An 18,198-nucleotide genomic window follows, 5' to 3' on the forward strand; every position below is an offset into this window, starting at 1 on the left:
TGGATTCTTAGTGGGAAAAATGAGTGAAACCACTTTTAAATATAATTGTATAAACTCACCTCCATACGATGTTGTACCCCATCCGGTCACCCAGCACTCCGTGCCACACAGGAAGGTGGTGGTGGAAGATGGCAGACAGATCGGCATTATGTACTGAGTATAGGTGACAGGTGTGGCCAGCCGTACCAGGGCGATGTCCCCGATGTCTCCAGTGTCTTTATAATTAGGATGGATGATGATATCCCTTACATTGGCAACAACTGTTTGAGAGTCAATCACACCCAGCCTGTACAGGCCCAAATACACTTTATAATTTGATTCCTGGATAGGACTGTAGAAAGAAAACAGTACAGAAAATGTATAACATCACTTTCAATGAACTTCATATTCTAATGAATGAGAAACAACCTACTTATAATTATTTTTTTTTAATGAATGGCCTGTATGTACACTAGCCCAATGTTATGAATGTATGTAGGGTCATTAGAGTTCATTGTAATGCTAACTCACAGTGATCTCTTTGTGCCATTGCATGTACACAAGTGCAACTTCAAATGTGCTGTCATGGAGCATGCTGATAGGAGGAGAGAGCATAGTGGCAGAAAGAGGAGCCTATCACTGTGCTGACTCTCCTTCACTGCTCAGTCACAGGCTGGAGGTAGGTCCTTGACAACCTAGGCTCAGAGGTGCTAGGTTGAATGATGCTGGTTTCATTTAACCCAGAGGAAGGAGTACATTTAGTGTTAGGCAGAAATATAACCTAGAAGGGTTTTCCAGCCTAAATATGAATTGAACCACATCTCTACACCAATGAAACAATAAAGGAGCAAAAAACTTTTCAGGCGCTCCAAATAGTTCAAATAGTAAATTCTTAGCACAACAACCTATAGACAGCCGGGGCGGTGGTTCAGTTATCCTGACTGGGCGTCATATGACGTCCTGCAGGATAACAGCCGCCGTGCGCCCGTGGGGGCATGCATCGTGGTGATCGGTGGTGCGGTGTGTCAGTCTGACACACCTCTACACCGATCTCGGTAAAGAACGGAGGCTCTTTACCACGTGATCAGCCGTGTCCAATCACAGCTGATCATGATGTAAACAGGAAGAGTTGGTGATCGGCTTTTCCTCACTCGCGTCTGACAGAGTAGAGGAGAGTCGATTGGCGGCTCTCTTGACAGGGGGGGTCTGTGCTGATTGTTTATCAGCACAGCCCCCCTCGGATGCCCACACTGGACCATCCAGGGAAGCCGCCAGGAATCACATCACATGTGGATGGCCAGATACATCCCCCATGGCCATCCACATGTGCAAATTAATGCCAAATCTTTGCCAATCAGTGCCCACATATGGGCACTGACTGGCACCATTATGTAAAAAATAATTAAGTGATGCCCAGAAATGCCACCTATCAGTGTCCATCAGTGCCACCTTTCAGTGCCCACCTATCAGTGCCCATCAGTGCCCATCTGTGCCACCTATCAGTGCCACCCATAAGAACCCATCAGTGCCGCCTATGAGTGCCCATCAGTGCCACCTATGAGTGCCCATCAGTGTCGCATACCAGTGCCACCTATCAGTGCCCATCAGTGCTGCTTATCAGTTCCCATCATCAGTGCCCATCAGTGCCACCTCATTGGTGCCACCTCATCGGTGCCCATCAGTGCAGCCATATTAGTGCCCATCATTGAAGTCGAAAACGTACTTATTTACGAAAAAATTTAACAGAAACAAAGAAAAGCTTGGTTTTTTTTCAAAATTTTCGGTCTTTTTTTAATTGTTGCGCAAAAAATAAAAATCACAGAGGTGATTAAATACCACCAAAAGAAAGCTCTATTTGTGGGAACAAATGATGACAAATTTGTTTGGGTTCAGTGTTGTATGACTGCACAATTATCATTCAAATATTGACAGCTCTGAAAGCTGAAAATTGGCCTGGGCGGGAAGGTGTCTAAGTGCCTGGTATTGAAGTGGTTAAAAAATTTTTATTGTACCCACGACAACAATTTTAAAATTACTGGAGATCTTTTCTTTTTCTTTTTTGTTTTGCTTTGATATATGGCTTGATTTTATGTATTGACATATGGGGCTGAATTTACATACCGTAGTTTGTTAATTATCTTACATGTATTAGTGAGATATATATCACTAATATAACTATATATATCTCGAACATGCTGTGTTTTATTTTTCCCCTGCTTTTCTTTTTTTTCTTTTTATTTGGTATTGTTGTTTTGTATATTAAACACAAAAAGAATTAAAAAAAAATAAAAAATGCTAAAATTCTCATTGAGATCACATTTTTCAGGAAACAAACAAACTAGATGATACTCTCAAAATAGTTCACAACATGAATCCACATATAGCTATCATCGTTGCCCAGAGACACACCCCAGGAATACAAACAGAGCCATTGTAAATCCAGAGTTAGATAAAATCCCATAGGATAATATTCATATCCATTCATATCAACGCGTTTCACAGGAGGGCCTGCTTCTTCAGGAGGATGTAGGGCCGTAACACACTTGTATCAGAGGAATGTGTTTCTCAAGCATCGGTAGGGACTAGCAGCCACGCCGAATTCTACAGGAGAGAAGGTTGCAGCAGGAGATAACTAACACCTGCTGCCAAGGTAGGGAATACACTACCACATGTGACCACAAGAATAGTGGTGATGATCAATGATACATACCTGATAGTTTTATATTTAAACACTTTATAAAAGGTATCAGAGAACATACCCATGATTATTTTTTTAGAAAATGTTTACCCAAAAAACAAATTATTGGAGCTTTATGGAATAATTCATTTATAAAGGTAATATGTCATACTCACTTTATAATGCAATGTGCTGCGGTCAGAACCCACTCTGGTGAGATCAGGGAGCCCCCACATCTATGTGATCCTGAATATTGCAGACTGATCTGCCAGGGCCACTCCCCATCCAACGCATCCGTACCGCCAACTATCCGACTCGACACCTTGGGGGAACCGCACACTGAATCTGCAGCACCGAAAGCCTTTTGGGCTGACATAAGCAAAGAAAAATAATTAAGTCAATTTCTTTTTTTTATCTTTCACCTTAACCACTTTAATACCGGGCACTTTGACCCCGTTTCTGCCCAGGCCAATTTTCAGCTTTCAGCGCTGTCACATTGTGAATTACAACTGCGCAGCCATGCGACAATGTACCCAAACCAAATTTATATCATTTTTTTCACACACATAGAGCTTTCTTTTGGTGGTATTTAATCACCACTGGGTTTTTATTTTTTGCTAAATAAATTAAAAAAGAATGAACATTTTGAAAAATAAAAAAAACACGTTGTTCTTATGCCGCGTACACACGAGTGGTTTTTACAGCAGACTTTGCTCGGCGGACTTTTCGACGGACTTTATGACGGACTTTCCGAATGAACGGACTTGCCTACACACAATCCACCAAAGTCCGTCGAATTCGTACGTGATGACGTACACCGGGCTAAAACAAGGAAGTTCATAGCCAGTAGCCAATAGCTGCCCTAGCGTGGCTTTTTGTCCGTCGAACTAGCATACAGACGAGCGGACTTTTCGACTGGACTCGATTTCGACGGATTGATTTAAAACATGTTTCAAATCTAAGTCCGACCAACTTTTGAGAAAACAAAGTCTGCTGGAGCCCACACACGATCGAATTGTCCGACGAAATCCCGTCCGCCGGGCAAAGTCTGCCGTAAAGTCCGCTCGTGTGTACGCGACATTAGCTTCTGTTAAAAAAAATTGCAAATAAATATTTGTTCTTATGTATTTTGCTACATTTCTTTGGTGAAAATAACCCAAATAAGTGTATATTATTTATTTACTGTGGAGCCAGTAGCGAAGATGGAACCAAAGAGCAGGCTGAAGAAGAAGCAAGTTCCAGTTAACCAGTGGCACCAGGCAGCTTCTACACCTGGGCTTTTGGTGCCATCTTCGGCATTGGCTCCACAGTGACAGCGGCTCCCAGTCCCCACAGCTCCATCTCTCTCTTTCCGGTGGCCAAGGCTTCCTGGTGGCCTTCCTGTCCGCTTCTTCCCCAGAGGCTGCTCTTTGATCATTCTGAACTACATTTCAATGATTGCTCCAATTATCACTATTTAATAAATATTGCTTTTATATGCTACACTATAGATGTTGCACTTCTCTTTCCCTCCCCTATTGTGTTTTTACAGCCATACAGATTACCCAATGCTGGAATGAAGCTGCGCTTCAATAGTTAGGTTAGCAGTGTATTGTATAGCACTCTGGGCTACTTGCATCATCAAGCTTGCACTGAGGTTTAACATTGTTTCATGTTGGTTTATATTGTTTGACACCATCCTTATTGGGCATTTGCTCATTCAATATTTGACCAATCTTTCTGGTTAACTTACCTCCTGAAAAATTGTTTAAACACCTCATGCAAAGTCAAAGTTATAAAGCTCTCCTCCTTTTGTTGTTAGTATATCTCCCCATGTAGCCCTTGATGGTACACACGATCGGATATTCCGCAGACAAAACGTCAGACTTTTCTCCGAAGGGCGTTGGCCAGGAACTTGTCTTGCATACAAATGGCAAGGAATTCTCGGCCAACAAACACGAACGTAGTGACGTATTAGATGTACTACAAGACTACAAAGAGGACGTTCAATTGTCATGCGCCACCCTTTGGGCTCCTTATGCTAATTTCGTGTTAGTAGAAGTTTGGTGAGTATTGATTCGCGCTTTGCATTTCACGCTTTTCAGTTTGTTTCTGAACGGCCGTTCGTCAACCAGACATGTTGCGGAATCGGAGGAGATAACGTGTGATTTATTATTGGCCTTGGAGTTATTGCTTTGACCCAAGTTCAGTCCAGGAACAGGAGGAGGAGGATTTCTTGGACCAAAAATTGGATTCTTTATTAATCGTGACCAGTTATGTCATATGCCTTTGCTGCGGGAGCTCCAGGAGAATAATCCGGATGATTTTCGGAATTATCTCCGGATGACGGACCCCTGCTTTCACCAACTCTTGGCATTGTTGACCCCCTGTATTAAGAAGCAGGACACATGCATGAGGCTTTTATTTTATTTTTTGGTTGAATAATAATGATTTGGTATATTTTCTATATTTTTGGATGCATAGAATGCACTTTTTGGTTAAGTTCTATTGGCAGATAGCATGTCTAATTGTATTTGTTTTCTTTTTTTAATGCACAATAAAAAAATTGTGTAGAATAATACTTGGCTATGTGTTTTACTTCAAATGACAGTTTGGGAGTCGGCAGTTACATTTTGTAAAATTAACAAGGGACACCAACATAGTTATATCTTTGATCTTAAAAACTACAGGATAATGGTGTTGTGGTAACTTGCACCAAAAAAAAAAAAAAAATAAGCATAATAATATTATTCTTGATATCACTATTATAAAAGGCATAAGTCCATCAGTATCACCAGCAAAGCAGCTTAATTATTATCCCATTATAAAGAAGAAGAGAATTGTGCGTTGCATTTCAAGATTTCATAATTTGCCGCTAGGGATGAGCTTCGTGTTCGAGTCGAACCCATGTTCGACTCGAACATCGGCTGTTCGATCGTTCGCCGAATTGCGAACGTTATGGGCCGTTCGCGCTAAATTCGTGTGGCGCGTCACGGCCCATAATTCACTGCGGCATCGCAGTGCATTGCTGGCTGATGATTGGCCAAGCATGCACTATGACCCGCATGCTTGGCCAATCACAGCGCTGTCAGTAGAGAGAGCTGTAATTGGCCAAAGCCAGGGTGGCTTTGGCCAATTACGGCTCAGGGCATTTAGTACACACCCCACACTATATAAGGCCGCCTGCACGGCGGCCCTGTGTAGTGTGTGTTCCGGTGTGCTGAGAGATAGAGAGAGAGAGAGACAGTGTCATTTGATTTGAGTTAGATAGATTAGGCAGAACAGTCAGTCAGTTAGCTGCACTTACAGTGTATTGTGTATATATATGCATCCCAGGTGTTGCATATATATATATACACTGTATTCAGTTTAGCTAGATCCGTTCCTGTTATCTTCTATCTAGACTATTTACATTTAATGCAGTGCGTCCTGCTCACAGTGTTCAGCTAGATCCGTTCCTGTTATCTTCTAGACTATTTACATTTAGTGCAGTGCGTCCTGCTCACAGTGTTCAGCTAGATCCGTTCCTGCTATTTACATTTAGTGCAGTGCGTCCTGCTCACAGTGTTCAGCTAGATCCGTTCCTGTTAAATTCCTACTGACCGGCAGGCTTGTCTGGTTACAGTATATAAAGCTACCTGAAGAAAATTACAGGTGTTCTATTTGATCCTATTAGTACCACGGTCAGGCAGCTAGACTATTTACATTTAGTACAGTGTGTCCTGCTCACAGTGTTCAGCTAGATCCGTTCCTGTTATCTTCCTACTGACAGGCAGGCTTGTCTGGTTACAGTATATAAAGCTACCTGAAGAAAATTACAGGTGTTCTATTTGATCCTATTAGTACCACGGTCAGGCAGCTAGACTATTTACATTTAGTACAGTGCGTCCTGCTCACAGTGTACAGCTAGATCCGTTCCTGTTATCTTCCTACTGACAGGCAGGCTTGTCTGGTTACAGTATATAAAGCTACCTGAAGAAAATTACAGGTGTTCTATTTGATCCTATTAGTACCACGGTCAGGCAGCTAGACTATTTACATTTAGTACAGTGCGTCCTGCTCACAGTGTTCAGCTAGATCCGTTCCTGTTATCTTCCTACTGACAGGCAGGCTTGTCTGGTTACAGTATATAAAGCTACCTGAAGAAAATTACAGGTGTTCTATTTGATCCTATTAGTACCACGGTCAGGCAGCTAGACTATTTACATTTAGTACAGTGCGTCCTGCTCACAGTGTTCAGCTAGATCCGTTCCTGTTATCTTCCTACTGACAGGCAGGCTTGTCTGGTTACAGTATATAAAGCTACTTGAAGAAAATTACAGGTGTTCTATCCCAGCTTAGTGCAGCTACAGGCCATTAGTATGTCTGGAAGGCCAAGAAGGAGAGGCAGACAGTCACAAGCCAATAAGAGAGGGCAAGCAGGCTCTGTGTCTAGTGCTGGTCGTGGAGACGGTGCATCCTCATCAGCACGTGGCCATGGGACACGCTTGGCCTTTTTTTCGGCAGCTGGCCATGTTGAGCCGCAACATGCGGAAGACTTGGTCGAGTGGATGACCAAGCCGTCCTCATCCTCCTCATCCTCTCTCACCCATGCCCAGGGTGCTTTGTCTGGCAAAGCAGCGGCCTCTTCCCTCAGCTCAATGTCATCAGTGACTCCTTCCCTAGCTCCACCATGTCCTCATGAGGATTCCCTCGAACTGTTTGACCACAGTGTTGGGTACATGCTCCAGGAGGATGCCCAGCGTTTGGAAGGCTCTGATGACGATACTGAGCTCGATGAAGGCAGTAACATGAGCGCGGACAGAGGGGGTGCCCAAGAAGGACAGCAATCTGGCAGTCATGCTCCCCCTGCTGCAGCATACTGCCAGGTTTGCTCCAGTGATGAGGAGGGAGGGGATGATGAGGTCACTGACTCAACGTGGGTGCCTGATAGGAGAGAGGAGGAGGAGGAGGAGGAGGAGGAGGAGGAGGAGGAGGAGGAGGCGGCAGCACATCACCAACGAGGCAGGATGCCCTCCAGGGGCCAGCCTAAGGGCAGCACATTGACTGCATCACACCCCAAAGCTCCACATGTGCAGGGCGCTGCAGTCTCTGCGCGTTATTCAAAAAGTTCTTTGGTGTGGGCCTTTTTTGAGACGAGTGCATCAGATCGCACCGCTGCTATTTGCAACATATGTCTCAAGCGTATCTCGCGTGGCCAAAATATCTCCCGCTTGGGTACCACATGCTTGACCAGACATATGTTGACCTGCCATGCAGTTCGTTGGCAAGCGTATCTAAAAGACCCACACCAAAGAACAAAGAGGATCTCTCCTTGCTCCTCATCAGCTGAGATTTCCAACCCCACTAGACCTTCAGTCCTCTCTGAGACCTGCAGTGAGAGGAATGAAGGTGTAGAATTAGGTGTGTCACAGCCAAGTACTTGTGGGCAATCTGCTTTTGGTACACCGACGTCAGATTGTACCAGGCAAATTTCCCTGCCCCAGCTGCTGCACCGCCGAAAGAAGTTTGCTCCCAGCCATCCACATGCCCAGCGGTTGAATGCTAGCTTGGCAAAATTGCTAGCACTTCAACTGCTGCCTTTTCAGTTGGTAGACTCTGCCCCCTTCCGTGAGTTTGTGGAATGTGCGGTTCCTCAGTGGCAGGTACCCAAACGCCACTTTTTCTCACGGAAGGCGATTCCGGCTCTCTACCGGCATGTGGAAGGCAATGTCCATGCCTCGCTGGACAGGGCGGTCAGCGGTAAGGTGCATATTACCGCTGACTCATGGTCCAGCAGGCATGGACAGGGACGTTACCTAAGTTTCACGGCGCATTGGGTGACTCTGCTGGCAGCTGGGAAGGATGCAGGACAAGGTGCAGTAGTGTTGGAGGTTGTTCCGCCACCACGCCTCCAAAATGCTGATTGTGACACACCTCTCTCCTCCACCCCCTCCTCTTCTTCTTCCTCCATGGCCTCTTCCTCGGAACCAGCGGTGCTCCGTAGGCGTTCAAGGGGCTACGCAAGTACGCAGGCCAAAAGATGCCATGCGGTGCTTGAGCTGGTGTGCTTGGGGGACAGGAGCCACACTGGGGCAGAGGTTCTGTCAGCTCTGCAGGGGCAGGTTCAGAGGTGGTTGACGCCACGCCAACTTAAGGCAGGAATGGTGGTTTGCGACAATGGCACCAACCTCCTCTCTGCCCTCCGACAGGGACAAATGACCCATGTGCCCTGTTTGGCTCACGTCCTTAACTTGGTGGTGCAGCGGTTCTTGGGCAGGTACCCGGGCTTACAGGATGTCCTGAGGCAGGCCAGGAAAGTCTGTGTGCATTTCCGCCGGTCATATAATGCCAGTGCTCGGCTGACGGACCTCCAAAAGGAGTTTAACCTGCCCAAGAACCGCCTAATCTGTGACATGCCCACCAGGTGGAACTCAACGTTGGCCATGCTGCAGCGGCTGCACACGCAGCAGAGGGCCATCAATGAGTACCTGTGCGACTATGGCACCAGGACAGGGTCAGGGGAGCTTGGTTTTTTTTCCCCACGCCAGTGGGCCATGATCAGGGATGCATGCACTGTCCTGTCACCATTCGAGGAGGCCACGAGGATGGTGAGCAGTGACAGTGCATGCATCAGTGACACTGTCCCCCTTGTCCACCTGTTGGAGCACACGCTGCGTGGAATAATGGACAGGGCACTTGAGGCAGAACAGAGGCAGGAAGAGGAGGACTTCCTTAGCTCTCAAGGCCCCCTTTATCCAGACAGTGTTCCTGCGTGCCCGCCGATCACACAGGAAGAGGAGGAGGAGGAAGAGGAGGAGGAGGAAGATTGTGTCAGTATGGAGGTGGAGCCTGGCACTCAGCATCAGCAGCAGTCTTTAAGGGATCAGTCCCAAGAAACACATGGACTTGTACGTGGCTGGGAGGAGGTGGCTGCGGACCATGTCGTTCTTAGTGACCCAGAGGACTCCGGACCGAATGCCTCAGCAAACCTACGCTGCATGGCCTCCCTGATCCTGCAAAGCCTGCGTAAGGATCCTCGTATTCGTGGTATCAAGGAGAAGGACCAATACTGGCTGGCAACCCTCCTTGATCCACGTTACAAGGGTAAGGTTGCGGACCTTATCTTGCCATCGCAGAGGGAGCAGAGGATGAAACATCTTCGGGAGGCCTTGCAGAAAGGTCTGTGCAACGCGTTCCCAGAGACTGGGAGGTTACAAACTCCTGTTTCTGGACAACGTGTTGCTGAGGCTTCGGTCAGTCAAAGAAGGAGCGGTGGAGAAGGTGGCCGTCTGACCGATGCGTTCAGACAATTTTTTGGTCCGCAGCCCCAAGGTATGATCGGTTCCAGCAACCATCGCCAGCGTCTGTTTTACATGGTGCAGGAATACCTAGGGGCAAGATCAGACTTGGACACCTTTCCCACCGAAAATCCTCTGGGTTACTGGGTCTTGAGGATGGATCACTGGCCAGAGCTTGCACAGTATGCAATTGAGCTACTGGCCTGTCCTGCATCCAGCGTTCTTTCGGAACGCACATTCAGTGCTGCTGGAGGCGTGGTAACCGATCACAGGGTGCGTCTGTCCACCGACTCGGTCGATCGGCTGACCTTCATAAAAATGAATGAGTCTTGGATCACCACCAGCTACCAAGCACCTGATGCTGATGTAACCGAATAATTTTTTTTGAAATCTCAGATCCCTTCAAAGACTGCCTATGCTGATGCTGAGTGACTATCCCTGAGTAATTATCCTCTTCCTCCTCAATCATCACGCTGATAGCTTGTAAGAACATTTTTGGTTCTGGGCGCCACCACCAGTGCCTAAGGCACAATTTTTCAGCCCCTGTTTAACAGGGGCGTGTAATTACAATTTTTGATGTAATACTTTGCAGCAGGGCTCGTTCCTGCATTCCAACTAGAGTGTCTGTGAGGGGTTGCAGTGTTGTGGCACCAGCACCAGTGCCTAAGGCCCAATTTTTCTGCCCCTGTCTAACAGGGGCGTGTAATTACAATTTTTGATGCAATACTTTGCAGCAGGGCTCGTTCCTGCGTTCCAACTAGAGTGTCTGTGAGGGGTTGCAGTGTTGTGGCACCAGCACCAGTGCCTAAGGCCCAATTTTTCTGCCCCTGTCTAACAGGGGCGTGTAATTACAATTTTTGAAGCAATAATTTGCAGCAGGGCTCGTTCCTGCGTTCCAACTAGAGTGTCTGTGAGGGGTTGCAGTGTTGTGGCACCAGCACCAGTGCCTAAGGCCTAATTTTTCAGCTCCTGTTCAACAGGGGCATGTAATTACAATTCTTGATCTAATATTTCACAGCAGGGCCCTGTGAGGGCTTACAGTGTTGTGGCCACAGCAACACCTAAGGCCCAAATTTCTGCTGAGTATATAGGGCAGGACCCTACTTTCAAACATCTAACTTACAAACGACTCCTACTTGCAAACGGAAGGAGACAACAGGAAGTGAGATGAAATCTACCCCTAGGAAGGGAAATTCTCTCCTGTAAGAGTTAATATGGGAAAACAAGTTCTCCTTTCCACTGATGCTTTCCAATCCTTGTTCCACAAAAAAACCCAAATTTTCAAAAAACATTTTTCATTGGGACAAAAAAGTGAGGTGAAATCTTCTGAAGAGGAGGAAAGACAGCAAAACAAATGTCACAGGGGTGATAACCCTTCCCTATGTTTTCCAAAAAGCTTAGAAAAGATTTTTTGGCTGGAGCTAAACACGTTAAAAATGTTCAAAATTACAAACAGATTCTACTTAACAACAAACCTACAGTCCCTGTCTTGTTTGCACCGCCTGTATACTGCTGTTCAGAGTATATAGGGCCTGGTGGCCCCACACCTTTCCTTATTTTAATTTGGGTGCGGGGTTCCCCTTAATATCCATACAAGACCCAAAGGGACTGGTAATGGACTGGGGGGTACCCATGCCGTTTGTCTCACTGATTTTCATCCATATTGCCATGACCCGACATGACATTAAACCCGCAAGCAGTTTTAAATGAGATTTTTTCCTTTAAAAATGACATTTGGTGCAGGGACTGTTCTAAACATGGGAAACACGCGTCACTTTACAGGCATACTATAGACACCCCCCAGGTACGATATTTAAAGGAATATTTCACTTTTTTTTTTTTACTTTAAGCATCATTAAAATCACTGCTCCCGAAAAAACGGCCGTTTTTAAAAGTTTTTTTTGCATTGATACATGTCCCCTGGGGTAGGACCCGGGTCCCCAAACCCTTTTTAGGACAATACCATGCAAATTAGCCTTTAAAATGAGCACTTTTGATTTCGAACGTTCGAGTCCCATAGACGTCAATGGGGTTCTAACGTTCGTGCGAACTTTCGGTCCGTTCGCGGGTTCTGGTGCGAACCGAACCGGGGGGTGTTCGGCTCATCCCTATTTGCCGCGTCATGAATGTTAATTCTCCATTAGGAACGCTAGTTTACAAGACCGACCGCTTCCGGCTCATCCTTGCTTCTGAGCATGCGTGTTTGTACTTTGGACTTTTTGTATGACGGACTTGTGTACACGCGCTTGGAAAATCCGACAACAGACATTTGTCCGTGGAAAATTTGTAATCCTGCCATCCAACATTTGTCCACGGAAAATCCGAGAACAATTGTCCGATGGAGCGTACACACGGCCGGAATTTAGGCCAACAGTCTGTCATCACACATTTCCCGTCAGAAAATCTGATCGTGTGTACGAGGCTTTAGAGTCTTTGTTTTACCAAAATTTCCATTCTAGTGAAATGCATTGGAGTTAATGGGAAAGACTAAAGCCTCGTACACACAATCGGATTGTTGGCCAACAAAACCGTGGACTTTTGTCCGAAGGGCTTTGGCCCAAACTTGTCTTGCATACACACGACCACACAATTGTTGGCCAACAAATACGAACATAGTGACATACTAGATGTACTACGTTGTTTTTTAGTGCTTTAGCACCACCCTTTGGGCTCCTTCTGATAATTTCATATTAGTAGAAGTTTGGCGAGCGTTGAATCGTGCTTTTCATTTCGCAATTTTCAGTTCGTTTCTGAACGGCCGTTCGTCAACCAGACATGTTGCAGAATCGGAGGAGATAACGTGTTATTTATTATTGGCCTTGGAGTTATTACTTTCACATTATTTTTTGGTTTAATAATGATTTGATTTGGTATATTTTCTATATTTTTGGATGCATAGAATGCACTTTTTGGTTAAGTTCTATTGGCAGATAGAATGTCTAATTTAATTTTTTTAATTTTTTAATGCACAGTAAAAAATATATGTAGAATACTTGACTATGTGTTTTACTCCAAATGACAGTTTGAGAGTCGGCAGTTACATTTTAAAAAATACAATGTAACATTAACAAGGGACACCAACATAATTGTATCTTTGATCTTAAAAACTACAGGATAATGATATTGTAGTAACTTGCCCAAAAAAAAAAAGGAAAACATAATAATATTAATCTTGATATCACTAGAAAAAAAAAGCCTTTGAAAATGTGTTTGCAATAACTCCATCAGTATCACCAGCAAAGCAGCTTCATTATTATCCCATTAAAGCGGAGCTCCGCCAAAATTTTTTTTTTAAAGTCAGCAGCTACAAATACTGCAGCTGCTGACTTTAAAAACATGGACACTTACCTGTCCAGGGTGCCCGCGATGTCCATCTTCGGGAAGGGAATCAGGAAGTGAAGCCGTGCGGCTTCACTTCCCGGTTCCCTACTGCGCATGCGCGAGTCGCGCAGCGCAATACGGCTGGTCCCTGCTGTCTCTGGGACCCATGTGTTTCCCAGCAGACAGCGGGGGGGGGGGAACAGGATGTGGCGTAAATAACTGCAGATTCTGCAGCTATCTACGCCGGAAGTGGGTACAGATACCTGTAATATACAGGTATCTGCACCCCCCTCCCCCCTGAAAGGTGCCAACTGTGACACCGGAGGGGGGGAGGAATCCGATGAGTGGAAGTTCCACTTTTGGGTGGAACTCCACTTTAAAGAAGAAGAGAATTGTGCACTGCATTTCCAGATTTCATAATTTACCGAGTCATGAATGTTAATTCTCCATTACGAACGCTAGTTTACAAGACCGACCGCTTCTGCTTCCGAGCATACGTGTTTGTACTTTCGACTTTTGTCCGACAAACTTGTGTACACACTCGGACAATCCGACAACACACATTTGTCCGCGAAAAATTTGAGAACCTGCTAGCCAACATTTGTTGGGGAAAGTCCGACAACAATTGTCCGATGGAGCGTACACACAGTCGGATTTACCGCCAACAGCTTCTCATCGAACATTTCCCGTCGGAAAGTCTGATCGTGTGTACGTGGGTTTAGTTTCAACTATCCCACACTTGTGCTTGTGCCAGAAACAGTACATATAATGATAGAACACACACATGAAAAAGGGAAAAACAAAAAAAGTACAATGAAATAATCAAAACGACCATAAAAAAAAAAGCATGCTTAAAAAAAAGGGAGAGCAGATTGACTTATTTTGTATAAGTAGCTGAATGTGCAAATTGAGCTAAAGTTTGCTGAGAGTGGAATCAGACATTCAACAGCAAAATTAAAAAAAAAAAAAAAGCTAAAATCACTCTGCTTACCCCTAGTTACAATGATCTCAGGAATCTTCAGGTCAGTATATACAGTTTAGGCAAAGAGTTCCCAGATATGATGATGGGAAGCTCAATATGGCTCCAATTTTCTTTGTTCAACTTTTTGTTTGGCAGCTCTCCAATAAACCTTAGGTTAAAGCAGACATTTTGGAAAGTTACTTACCTGTGGCGATTAGGATGAGTACAGTGAGTGTTCCCATTCCAGCACAGTGGAGGGTACTCAGCAGATCTCTCTCTCTCTCTCACTAACTTGTGAAGACCACAATTTTCTGTTACTGACTCATGTGAATCAATTCAGCTTCCTCAATCTTCTCAATCTCGTGTTTGATAAAGTTTGTATTTGTTTTACAAGAGCAGAACCATATACAGGTCATTCTCTCTCTCACCTCTTTTTTTTATTTGATAACTTATAGTTTCTGCACCATTTATGAGTGGATAGACAGAATAAAACTTAAGTAGGGTTTGGAGAACAAGAAAGGTACAAAGTACGACTTGGTTTATGGTTTTATAACCTCCTTATTCTTTCTTTGCTTATTAAAGTTTTTTAATAGTTTTACAAGAGCAGAAAAAAAAGGTGCCATATACAAATCATTATTCCTCTCTTTTGTATATAACTTATAGTTTCTACAACAGTTTTGGGAAGATAAAGAAGATAAGACACGGTAGGGTTAAGGGAGGAAGGAGAGAAAAGGTACAAAATACAGCTTGGGAAAAAAAGGCCACTGGCATGGTTCTCCTTATGATTTTCCAGTGGTAAGCGGATGATACCTGTATTAAATTGGCAAACACTCCCTTGTTGTGGTGTCAGTGGCGTATATCGTGAAAATGGCGCCTATGGCAAGCACTGAAACTGCACCCCTGTCAAAAAAAAAAAAAGCTAACAAAACTACAAGTCAAGCTCTTTAATTGTTCAATTAACAAATTATGAATTGGCACTACATAAAGTGCCCATTGGGTCAGTCCGCCCCTGCTCATTAAACAGTCCACATTCAGTTAAAGTTCATGTAGTGTGCAAAGTTTGCAGTACATGAACTATCACTGAATGTGGACTGTTTAATGAGCTTGTTGCACAAATCACTTTATTACATTTTATTTATGATATCTATTTGTTTAATCCATATTAAGCACTATATTTGATTGGCTGCTTCTGCTTGGCACACACACACAATCGCACATGATGATGACTTAAAACTTTTAAGTCATCATCATGTGCGATTGTGCATGTGTGCCAGGCCCAAGCAGAAGCAAGCAGCCAATCAAATATAGTGCTCAATATGGATTCAATAAATATACATAGCCATAGATATCATAAATAACGTGTAATCAGGGCTTTTTTTCAGCGGGAACGCGGGGGAATGCAGTTTCGGCACCTCCAGCACTGAATGTATCTAATGACAAGGGGTGATGGGGTGTGCTGGAGGGTCTACTTATGTTGGCTGCTGGAAGATCTGTTGTTGTTGGAGGGGATCTGTTTTTGTGTGGTGGCCTATTGTTGCTGGGAAGGTCTATTGTTGCTGGTGGGGGATCTATTGTTGCTGGGGGAGGATATGTTGCTGGGGGGTAAACTGCTGCTGGAAGGGATCTACTGTTAAAGGAGGGGTCTATTGTTTCTGGCTGCTGGAGAGTCTATTGATGCTGGCCTCTAGGAGATCTGGTCTTGCTGTCGGGGGTCTATTGTTGCTGGGGTCCTATGTTGCTGGGAGGTCTATTGTTGCTGGGGGGGTATATTGCTGCTGGCTGCAGGGGATCTATTGTAATGCTTTTCTTGTTATCATTACCAATTTCCATACAAATTACTTTAGCATAGCATGACATAATCATACTTGGCTCTGTATTCTCTGAATGAGACTGTGCTAGGAGGTGGGTAAGGGGTGGAACCAGGAGATGTTGCTCGGAGGTGGGTAGGGGGCAGAGACAAGAAGTGACTCAGTAGGTGGGAGTTCCAGCACCTATTCTCTGAGAAAAAAAGCCCTGAGTGTAATAAAGTGATTTGTGCAACAGCAGGTGCTACTTTTAAGTAGACTGCGATTGCGACTCTAGGAGATGACCAGAGACTGCAGATGTGACTACAGGAGATGACCAGAGACTGTGGATGTGACTACAGGAGAAGACCAGACTGCGGATGCGACTACAGAAGATGACCAGAGACTGTGGATGTGACTACAGGAGATGACCAGACTGTGGATGTGACTACAGGAGTTGACCAGACTGTGGATGTGACTACAGGAGATGACCAGACTGTGGATGTGACTACAGGAGATGACCAGACTGTGGATGTGACTACAGGAGATGACCAGACTGCGGATGTGACTACAGGAAATAACCAGAGACTGCAAATGTGACTACAGATGACCAGACTGTGCATGTGACTACAGGAGATGACCAGAGACTGCAGATGTGACTACAGGAGATGACCAGACTGCGGATGTGACTACAGGAGATGACCAGACTGTGGATATGACTACAGGAGATGACCAGACTGTGGATGTGACTACAGGAGATGACCAGACTGCGGATGTGACTACAGGAAATAACCAGAGACTGCAAATGTGACTACAGATGACCAGACTGTGCATGTGACTGCAGGAGATGACCAGAGACTGCAATTGCGACTACAGATGACCAGACTGCGGATGCAACTACAGGAGATGACCAGAGACTGCGAATGCGAATACAGGAGATGACCAGACTGTGGATGTGACTACAGGAGATGACCAGACTGCGGATGTGACTACAGGAGATGACCAGACTGCGGATGTGACTACAGGAGATGACCAGAGACTGTGGATATGACTACAGGAGATGACCAGACTGTGGATGTGACTACAGGAGATGACCAGAGACTGCGAATGCAAATACAGGAGATGACCAGACTGTGGATGTGACTACAGGATATGACCAGACTGCGGATGTGACTACAGGAGATGACCAGACTGCGGATGTGACTACAGGAGATGACCACAGACTGTGGATATGACTACAGGAGATGACCAGACTGTGGATGTGACTACAGGAGATGACCAGAGACTGTGGATATGACTACAGGAGATGACCAGACTGTGGATGTGACTACAGGAGATGACCAGACTGTGGATGTGACTACAGGAAATAACCAGAGACTGCAAATGTGACTACAGATGACCAGACTGTGCACGTGACTGCAGGAGATGACCAGAGACTGCAATTGCGACTACAGATGACCAGACTGTGGATGCAACTACAGGAGATGACCAGAGACTGCGAATGCGAATACAGGAGATGACAAGACTGTGGATGTGACCACAGGAGATGACCAGAGACTGCAATTGCGACTACAGGAGATGACCAGAGACTGCATATGTGACTACAGGAGACGACCAGAGACTGCGATTGCGACTACAGATGACAAGACTGCGGATGCAACTACAGGAAATAACCAGAGACTGCGAATGCAACTACAGAAGACCAGACTGCAGATGTGACTACAGGAGATGATCACGTAGCCATTTTTAAAATTCAAACTTTCAGCAATGCACAGCTATAAAGGGGAGTAAATAACATTGTCAGGCAGGGTTTTGCATAACAGTGAGTCTACAGGCAGTGTATATTGGCAGAAAGACCTACCTGGCCAGCCGGGCTCACCTCTCGCTTTTAGAGGTCCGGGGGTGGAGCCTTCATTGGTAGGGGGTGGGGCTTTCAGCGGTAGGGGCAAGGATTTTTGCGATCCAGGGCGGGGCTCTCAGAAGTCCCCCAACCCTCCCTGCTGACAGAGCCTCCCTCAGCCTAAGCCGAGCCCAACAGCCGGGTAGTGGCTATCTGACAGAACACCGGCGCCGCGCTCCAGCAAGCGTCGGGGGCTTTATTAGTCCAGGAAGCAGCCATGGGAGGACGGGTGGGCTTTTTTGCCGCCCCCCAATGGCACTTGACATGGCTGCCATACCTTAGATACACCACTGTGTGGTGTATCTGTCTGTTCCAGG

General features: G+C 45.4%; 1 protein-coding gene across 1 annotated transcript in view; it reads right to left on the minus strand.

Annotated features, from left to right (window-relative positions):
* Positions 1–18,198, minus strand: part of LOC141147928 (transmembrane protease serine 9-like) — a 73,520-nt gene that overhangs the window by 13,693 nt on the left and 41,629 nt on the right. Inside the window, exons 6-7 of the mRNA XM_073635087.1 lie at positions 2,833–3,032; positions 60–331 (exon numbers count right to left, since the gene is read on the minus strand). Of these exons, the coding sequence (XP_073491188.1) occupies positions 60–331; positions 2,833–3,032 (472 nt within the window). The remainder of the gene's footprint in view (positions 1–59; positions 332–2,832; positions 3,033–18,198) is intronic.

The sequence above is a fragment of the Aquarana catesbeiana genome, linkage group LG06, assembly GCF_042186555.1.
Source record: "Aquarana catesbeiana isolate 2022-GZ linkage group LG06, ASM4218655v1, whole genome shotgun sequence".
NCBI classification, from domain to species: Eukaryota; Metazoa; Chordata; class Amphibia; order Anura; family Ranidae; genus Aquarana; species Aquarana catesbeiana.